A 9,632-nucleotide genomic window follows, 5' to 3' on the forward strand; every position below is an offset into this window, starting at 1 on the left:
AAGAAAGAAAGAAAGAAAGAAAGAAAGAAAGAAAGAAAGAAAGAAAGAAAGAAAGAAAGAAAGAAAGAAAGAAAGAAAAAGAAAAGAAAAGAAAATCTTTGAGTTTTGTTGTTTTGTTTGTTTTATGAAAGGGCTGACTTTCCCCACCAGGGTTGTGGGGATGGAGAAGACGATGGCAGAGAGGTACGAGCCAGAGGGCAGAGCCTGGGTGAGGTCAGACTCCTAGGTTACAGACATGACTCTGTCTTTACCGAATCACTGAGTGATTTTGCAAATCCTGCTCCTCTGGGCCTCAGTTTCCCCATCTGAAAGGCATGAGCCTAGATCCATTTGCACCTCACAACCCCAGTGACTGCCACGGTGGCTCAGTGTTCACCCCCTCGTGTGTCTGCTCAAGGGAGGCTAAAGTCCTGGCCTGCTCCCTTCTTCTCCCCCAGAGCTGGGTCCGTGAAGTGGGAGGAGCAGGTGCTGCTAGAAAGGGTCATAAAGAGGCCAGGCTTCTCAGCTCCTGAGCCAACTGCCTCACCCCTGCTCGCTTTCCCTGTGACTCTCTGTGCCTTCCAAAGGGCCTCATGAAACCCAAGTGCCAATGGGAGAGAGTGGTTGAGCAAGGCTGCTGCCACTTTTGTGCAAGATGCATTAACAAGCCCAGGACAAGGGATGGGGAAGGGTCCTGCCTGGGCCTCCTCGGATTCAGGAGCCCTTGGCTTCTGCCTCTCCCAACCATGACCCACGGTCTTCCTGGATTCATTCCCAATACCCGGTGCATGACTTCACTTCACTCCTATGGGACAGTTGCCTCAGGTGTAAAATCAGATGCACAAACCTGTCTTCCCAGACAGTCGGAAATAATTAAAAATTAGATGTTGGATGCAAAAATCCTTCACAATGCACACAGTAGGGCTCCATAAATACTCCTTCTCTTCACACTGACAGCCACTCTCGGTCCCATATGGGTCAGTAGGCAGGGGGCAGAGGAGACTCCTTCCTCTTGGGTCTGGAGAGTCCCTGGTCTGCCCTTTGTGGCCAGGCTCAAAGGGGAGAGCAGTTTGATAGGACCTGGGCAGGGGGAGAGGTGGATTGGAACCTGGCCAGGCCTTTACCCAAGTCCATGCTTTGACTCAAACCCCTCCAACCTTTTTTCAAGCCCCAGAGGTGGGAGAGAGCAGACCCTTATTCACATCTCTCCCCAAAGGTCTCCCCCACCATGTCAACTGATAGGAAGCCAAACAGATGTATGATTAATGTCTGAACTGGCACACTTGCGAGGGTGAAAACGGCACAATTTGTAATGTATATACTGGTCCACTAGCATATATCAATCAGTCGCAGCAAACCAATGTGTGCCATCACTCCAGCTCATCATTTCCCATCCTAGCCACAGGCTCACTGGACCCTCAGGACATTCTGAGGCAGCCATGCGTGGGCTGGCTCATGGCCCATTTTACAGATGTGAAATTAGAACTTTCCAGAAGCCATACTGCTGCTGGACAGGAAACCAGTTATTGATGATCTAAGTCCCAGATCACAGTGACACTGTGGCACTTGCTGTCCCTTCTGCTCACCCAAACCTCTCCATTTTGCTTTCATCTTAAGGAAAGGAGGAGAGTTGAAGACCACTACTAGTCCAAAGGTCCATGAAGCCTGACTCTGTCCCTGGTGTCACTCATTAGCTCCGTGACTTTGAGTAACTTAACTTCCCTGTCCCTCAGCTTCCTCATCTGTAGAACAGGAGTAACAACACCTACCTCTCCAGGCTGAGAAAATAGCACACTTAGTTCCGGACTTAGCACATTTTAGGTGCTCGATAAAAATTGATAGATGGAATAATTGGACTAATGGTGGCGTGGGCAACCCACAGTCAGTGAATAAATGCTAACTGAGCACCTACTAAGTGTCAGGCCCTTTGTGCTAGATGTTTGCTATGCTCCATCTTCCTGAATTGCTCACACTCCTGTGAGGGAGGTGAGATTCTTATCCCCTAAGGTCGCACAGCAAAGAAGATGCAGGGGGGTGGGCTGTTACTGGCTGGCCTCCCTCCTGGCCCAACTGTGGAAAGCGAGTCCCAGAGAGGGCAGGTCGCTTGCCCAAGGTCACGCAGGAAGCTGAGGGTTTCCGTCGCTAACTCCCCTCCCCACTTGCTCAGGGCTCTCCAATCCGCAGCTCTGCGTGCGGGGGCGCGCGCATCCCCCCGCCGTCCGTCCGTCAGTTGTCTGTCTGGGTGTTACGCGGGCGCAGCCGTGCACCTTTTCCCAGCCTCGGGCGCTGCGCAGGGACAGACAAGGCGTTCACAGCGTCCTGACGGCGCTCCACGCCCGCAGCCGCCAGACGGCATCGCCTGCGTCCGTGCCCGCCCCAGCCGGTGAGCGGGAGCCGCGGGGGCAAAGGCGCAGCGGCCGGCGGACCATCTCTCGTGCCCTCGATCTCTGCGCTCCGGAGCAGCTGAGCCCCGGCCACTCGCCTTCGAAGATGAAGAAGCTCCAGGGAGCTCACCTCCGCAAGGTAGGGCACGAGGGCGGGGGCGCCGGGGCGCACCTGGAGGAGGGTTGGAGAGACCCGCCCCCATCGAGGCCCCTGGGGAAGGTCTGAGGGCGCACCCAGACCAGCTTCGGGCTCTGGGGAAGGCCCAGCTCAGCTGGATTACAGGGAGGGTCAGGGTCACGGTCTGCGCCCCCACCTCGGCCCCTGCCATCTGGGGTTCGGGATGTAGTATGAAGGGAGCCCTGGTTCACTGGGCCAGGGCTATAAACAGGTGTCTGCAGTCCTGGGAGGCGCGGGGTAGGGGCGGCCGGGGCCAGGCACCCACCTCTCCCTAGTCCCCAATTCCACCCTGCTGCTCCCCGCCAGGGGCTGATTGCTGGATGTGGGGGGTATTGGGATACCTGAGCGTTGAGCTGGACTCATCTGGGAGGTGGGGAGTGGGAGGCGGTCGTCCATACTGAAGCCGGCTCCCTGAGCCTGCGGAAGGACTCTCTTCTTTCCTGCCTGCTCCCTCCCCGCCCCTTTAGCTTCCCTGCTGAGACCCCAGGCTGCCCCTCAGCAGGTCTGAAAGGAGACAAAGACAGGGAGGGAGCTACAGGAGGCTCGAGGATATGGGCAATGAAGATGGAAGCTGGTATCAGAGATTGGCCCTTGGCCCAGACCGCAGGTTCTCCCCACCTTGCTTGGTGGGATTGATCAAGCTGTCAGCATATGGGGAGGGGGAATATTGGGGGAAGTTTTCTGGCTTGTACCAGTCCTAAATAAGGAGTCAGATCACCTGAGTACTGATTCTGCAGGTGCCACTTGCCTGGTGACTTTGGGCAAGTTCATTCTCTAACCTGAACCTCCTCTGGCTCAGCCCCAGCCTGGAGGCACCAAAGCAGGACCCACTGGGTGTGTGAGGTGTGGGGAAGAATGTGAAGGGACTGGTAGATGTGAGAAGACTGTTCTCAGGGGCTGGTGTTACCAACCTCCCTACACACACACACACTCTCACACACTCACTCACACACACTCATTCATTCAAGTTCTCTGCTCTCGGGCAGCTGGGCTTGGAACCACTGTGGTGTGTCTTTTTTTTTTTTTTTTTTTTTTGAGACGGAATCTCGTTTTGTCACCCAGGCTGGAATGCAGTGTCGCCATCTCAGCTCACTGCAAGCTCTGCCTCCCAGGTTCACGCCATTCTCCTGCCTCAGCCTCCCGAGTAGTTGGGACTACAGGCACCCGCCACCATGCCTGGTTAATTTTTGTATTTTTAGTAGGGACGGGATTTCACCGTGTTAGCCAGGATGGTCTCGATCTCCTGACCTTGTGATCTGCCCGCCTCGGTCTCCCAAAGTGCTGAGATTACAGGCATGAGCCACTGTGCCCAGCCGGTGTGTCTTTTTTATTCACTGACATAAGTGACTTCTTGGGACCATTTGTGAGTCTCTTGGGTCCTGTTTCCATTCTTTTCCACTCTCCTTCTCTTCCCTCTCTGCCTTCTCTCCCCACAAGAGGTCCTGTTCTTCTCTGCTATAGGGCTGCACATTATGTAAATAGCCATGTTTTGTGAAGCGCTTGCTGGGTGCTGGGCTGGAGGGTTAGCAAGCTTTATCTCATTTAATCCTTTAACACTTTGGGGGGCTAGGTCTTAGTAGCTTCACTTTATAAATAAGGCAATTGAGGCACAGGGGGTGAGACTTACTGCTTACCTGCTGACAGGCTAAGCAACCTAGAGCCAACAGGGGAGGAGGTTGGTTCTAGGTAGCTACCTCCTCTCAGGGTGCTTTCCCTTTTCTCAAGCAAAATTGGGCAGGAATGAGAAAATGCCAGGTTTCTGCAAAAGAGCAGCATTGCTCAGAGATGAGCACTGGACTTAGAGTCAGGGCATCTAGGTCCAAGTCTTGCTGGGCCTTTAACTTGCTGTTTGACCTTGGGCTCATCCCTTCTTCCTGAAACTCGGTCTTCTAATCTGCACAATGATTAAGTTGGACTCCAGATTCCTATTGTCTCTCTCTGTCCTGAAGAGCCTTGGCTTGGGCAGTCTTGAGTCTCCCAGCCCCTGCTGTGGGTCCCTAAAGGCGAGCATGCAGGTCTGACAAACTCAGCTGTGTGTTCCTGCATGCCCCTGGCGTAGGGAGTGGGAGATTCAGGAGTGGGAACCTTATACCCAGGAAGAAGTATGAAGCAACTCATTCAGCTTCCAACCCTGCCCCAGCTATTTGATTGCTTTCTTCTGTCTCCCAACCAGCCCCATCCTCACTGTGCCAGCCTCCTGGGATTCACCCCGTGGTGGGTTTGGGGACTCCATTTAGGCTCCTGATTGGCTTAGCTTTGGAGGACCCCATGTCCTGCCCCTGGAGCAGAAGCAGGCTTCCCTCTGATTGGGGGAGGAGGGGAACGAGCTGGCAGCATCCTGCTCATGGAACTCTTGTCACCATGGAAACAGAGAACCAGGACCGCTCCGTGAGCATGGAAAGGGCAGCTTCTCTGGAGGGATCAGAGGAGCCTCAATACTGGGACCTCCTGCGAACTGGCCTGAATGGTGCTGGGCTGGACGGGGGCGTGTCTCAGGGTGACAGGCCTACTCACCACCCAACTCCAGGAACAGTGTCAACTGGCTGCCACTCCATTCCTCCCAGAGCTCACCTGGGAATGAGAGGTTCCTGAAGGCTGATGCTCACCCAGCTGGAGAGGCAGCCTCAGGGAAAGGGGCATTGGAGGGGAGGGGCGGGTTTCACATTAGTCTGGGATCTGCTGCTCCTGTCACCTCAGCATGTCCACGATCACAGCTAAAGAACTGCCAGGCAGGTGTCTGTTTCATCCCTTGCAGCCTAGTTACTTTAAAAACAGCTCTTCATGCTCTGTCATTGTCATCGTCACCCATAATGATGCCTGGCTGTTCCTGTCACCACGGCCCCTGTGGCCAATAGCCAGTTTCTGGCAAAATCAACACTGTGGTCACCATCACTGAGGGTCTCCGAAGGGAGAATGCCCCACGGACCTCCCACCCACTTTGAAGCATGAAAGGGGACCTTAGGAACAGCCGGCCTCCGCTCCCCTCTGGGCATGCATCTCCCCTCCAGGGACAGCAAGATTATGACTTTCTGAGACAGATCATAGCTTAAGTACCTTCTTCCTGCTCATGAGCCAAAATTCACAAAATTCATCCAGACCTCAGGCTCTCCCTACCTTGCCTGGTGGGGTTGGACCCCCCCAGCCAAGCTGTCAGCATGTGGGGAGGGGAAGTATTGGGGAAAGTTTTCTGGCTTATGACTGATAAGTACCAGTCCTAAACAAGGAGTAAGATCTCCTTTATTCTCAGTAGGCCCCATTTGAGCCACGGAGCATAAGTGGACTCCCTCCCTCAGGGGAACCCTAGGTCCCTCCAAGTCCTCTCCTTTCTATGCTGAGGGCTCCCAACTCCTTCCTGTTGTCCTCCTATCACCTCTTTTAGGCAGAGCAAGACTCTGTCTCAAAAAAAAAAAAAAAGGACCATTCCTTAATTTGACCTCTGTGTTAGCCAAGCTAAGGTCAGGGTAGCTTTGTTAGTGCCTAAGCTACCCTGCTGGCCCAGTAAGTTTTGGTCGCCGAAAATCCTGAGGTTCTCCTGTATATGACCAGGTTAGTCCAGCTGAGAGCATTTGATTATCTGGACTGATAGTGTCTTTTCATTTAGCCCCGTTCAATTCCAGAGTCTTGTCTTGAGGTCGCATTTCTGGCCTGGCCTCAGTCTTCTCCCTGACCTCTTTGGTCTTTCTCATTGGCAGCCTATCACCCCAGACCTGCTGATGACCCCCAGTGACCAGGGCGATGTTGACCTGGATGTGGACTTTGCTGCAGACAGGGGCAACTGGACAGGAAAGCTGGACTTCCTGCTGTCCTGCATTGGCTACTGTGTAGGCCTAGGGAATGTCTGGCGTTTCCCCTATCGAGCCTACACCAACGGAGGAGGTATGGGCCTAAGGTCCTGTTGGAGGGTGTCTGGGGTGATGGGCCAAGACCCTGGGGTAGAGTGAGCTTTTCGGTGGCCTCAGCCACTGTCTCCTAGGTGACCTTGGGCAGAATTCATTGAAAGTGGTTTATAGTTACTTGGGGCTGGGAGGAGGGAGTTCGCCCTGTCTTGTCCTTCTCATCACCCGAGCCCTTCCTTCCTCCCTCTCATCCCCAGGAAGGATACCCACATGGTTCCCTCTCTAAGGCTGGCCACGCCCTGCACGGTGGGCAGAGGCAGCTGCCTCTGCTTCGTGATAAAGAGCTGTATCTGCCTGCCGATGATCACTGCTCTTTCAGTGTTCTCCCCACCCCCTCCTTTCCCCACCTCCTCCTGAGCTGTGCTCCATCAATCATTCCCTCTCTTGCATCTCCAATCTTTCCTCCTCTCTTGGTTCCTTCCATTCAGGCTGCAAACACAAAGTCTCCCATCTTAAACAAATTTCCTTTCGTCCCTGCTTCTCCATCAAGCGACTGTTCCAAGTCTCACTAGCAAAAGCTAGGGCTGAGCACTTACCACCTGTCAGGCCCTGGGTTTGGTACTTTCTGTGCCCATCTCATTTAACCCTGGTGATGACCCTATTGGGTAGGCACCATGGATACGATGAGGTAGCTGAAACTTGAGGAGACCAGCGTCCTTGCCCAAGGTCACAGGGTGGCAGACCCAACATTCCAATCCAGAACTATCTCCTCCCTGGCCAGTGTGTTCTCACCAGTACTCTGTATCTCCTCCTGTCTGTAGCAAACTCTTGAAGGAAGCATATATTGAGAAAGTGAGAGAAATCCAAATAAAGCTAGAGATGAAGCAAAGAAAGGATAAATTTACATGACTAGGATGTGTGGGACTGGAGCTGGCCTCTGAAGCTCCAGGACCTTGGAGATACCCATGGTGTCTCTCCGCAAGCACTCTCCCCATGTCCCTACTCTTCCTCTCTGTGTGCTGGCCTCATTTTGTCCTGAGACAGGCTTCCTCCCCGCAGTTGGTGGGGGGCAGGCCTCGGGGGGAGGTGGCCGCAGACAACTCTGCAATGACTTCATCCTCAAATAGGTTTAGCAACCCAAGAGCTTTGCAGAACTGCTCTGTCTGAATGAATCTATACAGAATTGCAGGGAAGGTCTCTGATAAGCCTGGCTTTGGACAGGTGCTCACTGAGGAAGGTGGAGAGGGCGATGAACTCCCTCCTCTCAGCCCCAGGTTATGATAAACCACTTCCAACTAATTCTGCCCAAGGTCGCCTAGGAGGGGGTTGGTTGATGTGACTGGCAGCCCTTCCAGAGCCATATGGTGGTGGGCAGTTCTCTAAAGAAGTGACTGCCAATATGAGAATCAAAGGGGAAGGGCTGTGGGCCCACGGAACCACAGGTGGCAGTCACAAGTATCTGAGGCGACATGGTGGGGAGGGGCAGGCAGATAGAGTGGAGCCAGATTCTGAAGGGTGCTGGTTTCTGTACTGAGGAGTCTGCACTTTCTTCAGTAGGAAATTCACACGTTCTCTCCCTCATTCATTCATTCACTCCCTCAGCAGGCGTTTCTCAGCGTCTGCGCTGAGCCCAGCACTGTTCTGGGCACTGGGGCTCCAGAGGTGAGTAAATCCCTGCTGGCCACTCTGGCCCTCAGCAGTCTGGTGTAGAAGAGAAGAAACCTGCAGTGTTCCATCAGGTCTGAGGGGGCATCTGCAGGCCAGGGGAGGGGCGGGGCTAGAGCTGGGCTTTTGGGGGAGCTGCCCCCAAGGCCCTTGCTGACCACCCCGCTCCCGGCAGGCGCCTTCCTCGTGCCCTACTTCCTCATGCTGGCCATCTGTGGCATCCCCCTCTTCTTCCTGGAGCTCTCCCTGGGCCAGTTCTCCAGCCTAGGGCCGCTGGCTGTCTGGAAAATCAGCCCTCTCTTCAAAGGTGAGGCCTCAGTGGTCCCCAGGGAGGAAAGGGCTCAGGGCCTGGGGGAGGCAGGGAGGTTGCCCCCAGAACCCCCACAAGCTCCAGGCAGCGATGGAAGTGAAGCCCAGAAAGCCACCAGCTCCCCGGAGGCCACCCCACCCAGCTGGCAGAGGGCTTGGCCTGGGCAGCCCAGCAGCCTCTCCCCACACCAGGCGCCGGCGCAGCCATGCTGCTCATCGTGGGCCTGGTGGCCATCTACTACAACATGATCATCGCCTACGTGCTCTTCTACCTCTTCGCCTCCCTCACCAGCGACCTACCCTGGGAGCACTGTGGCAACTGGTGGAACACAGAACTCTGCCTGGAGCACAGAGGCCCCAAGGACGGCAATGGGGCCCTGCCCCTCAACCTCACCTGCACCGTCAGCCCCAGCGAGGAGTACTGGAGGTCAGGCAGCTGCTGGCCCCGCAGCATCTGAGGGGACCCTGCACCACTGAGGGTGGCCAGAGGGCATTCCCAAGGGGCTCAGCATGCACCGCCAAGATGAGCTCAGGTGCTGGTGGCAGGTGGACTCTGGCTTCTAATCCCAGCTCTTCACCTGACCAGTTGTGTGCCCTTGAACAATCTATTTGGCTTCTGTTGCTTTATCTGTAGCATGACGGCAATAATACCAGGTATGTCAGAAAGGTTGTAGTGAAGATTAAAGGAGAGAAAGCATATATTAATAAATTGTGCAGTCCAGTCTGGTGGATAGTAAGTGCTCAATAAATACTAGCTGAGAATGATGATGATGATGATACTAGTAATAGTAACATTATGGAGTCTCAGTTTCCTCCTCTGTAACAGGGGTTGGTAACAGTACCTGCTTCATAAGATGTTATCCAGTTAGTCATTTAACCCACTCATTCATTCTTTTAATAAATATTTATTGAGCAACTGCTATATCATAGGGAAAGCACTTAGCATAAGGTCAGGACTGTACCTAGTAAGGACCATCTCAGACTTCTCTAATAGAGATAGGACTATGATAGAGTAAGGGATCGTCATCAGAATTAAACAACATAATGCAGGTGAAACCATTATCACAGTGCCAGGCACATGGCAAGTCCTGGGAATGGTGGGTGTTAGAAGGATGTTGCACTCATCAGCCTATCCAAATGCCCCATTTTATGGTCAATAAAACAAAGTCTTGTCACGCGTTCTGCCTTTAAAAAAAAGAGAGAAAGAAAGGAAGAGAGAGAGAAGAAAGAAAGAAAGAAAGAAAGAAAGAAAGAAAGAAAGAAAGAAAGAAAGAAAGGAAG

General features: G+C 53.6%; 1 protein-coding gene across 2 annotated transcripts in view; it reads left to right on the top strand.

Annotated features, from left to right (window-relative positions):
- Positions 1–1,993: 1,993 nt before the first annotated feature.
- SLC6A7 (solute carrier family 6 (neurotransmitter transporter), member 7) overlaps positions 1,994–9,632 on the top strand; it is a 31,980-nt gene continuing 24,341 nt past the window's right edge. For both annotated transcript variants that reach the window (XM_011931556.1, XM_011931557.1), the window contains exons 1-4: positions 1,994–2,502; positions 6,234–6,417; positions 8,218–8,349; positions 8,544–8,778. In XM_011931556.1, the coding sequence (XP_011786946.1) occupies positions 2,470–2,502; positions 6,234–6,417; positions 8,218–8,349; positions 8,544–8,778 (584 nt within the window). In that variant the 5' untranslated portion in view covers positions 1,994–2,469. The remainder of the gene's footprint in view (positions 2,503–6,233; positions 6,418–8,217; positions 8,350–8,543; positions 8,779–9,632) is intronic.

Source organism: Colobus angolensis, unplaced genomic scaffold (genome assembly GCF_000951035.1).
Source record: "Colobus angolensis palliatus isolate OR3802 unplaced genomic scaffold, Cang.pa_1.0 Scaffold90, whole genome shotgun sequence".
Taxonomy (NCBI): Eukaryota; Metazoa; Chordata; class Mammalia; order Primates; family Cercopithecidae; genus Colobus; species Colobus angolensis.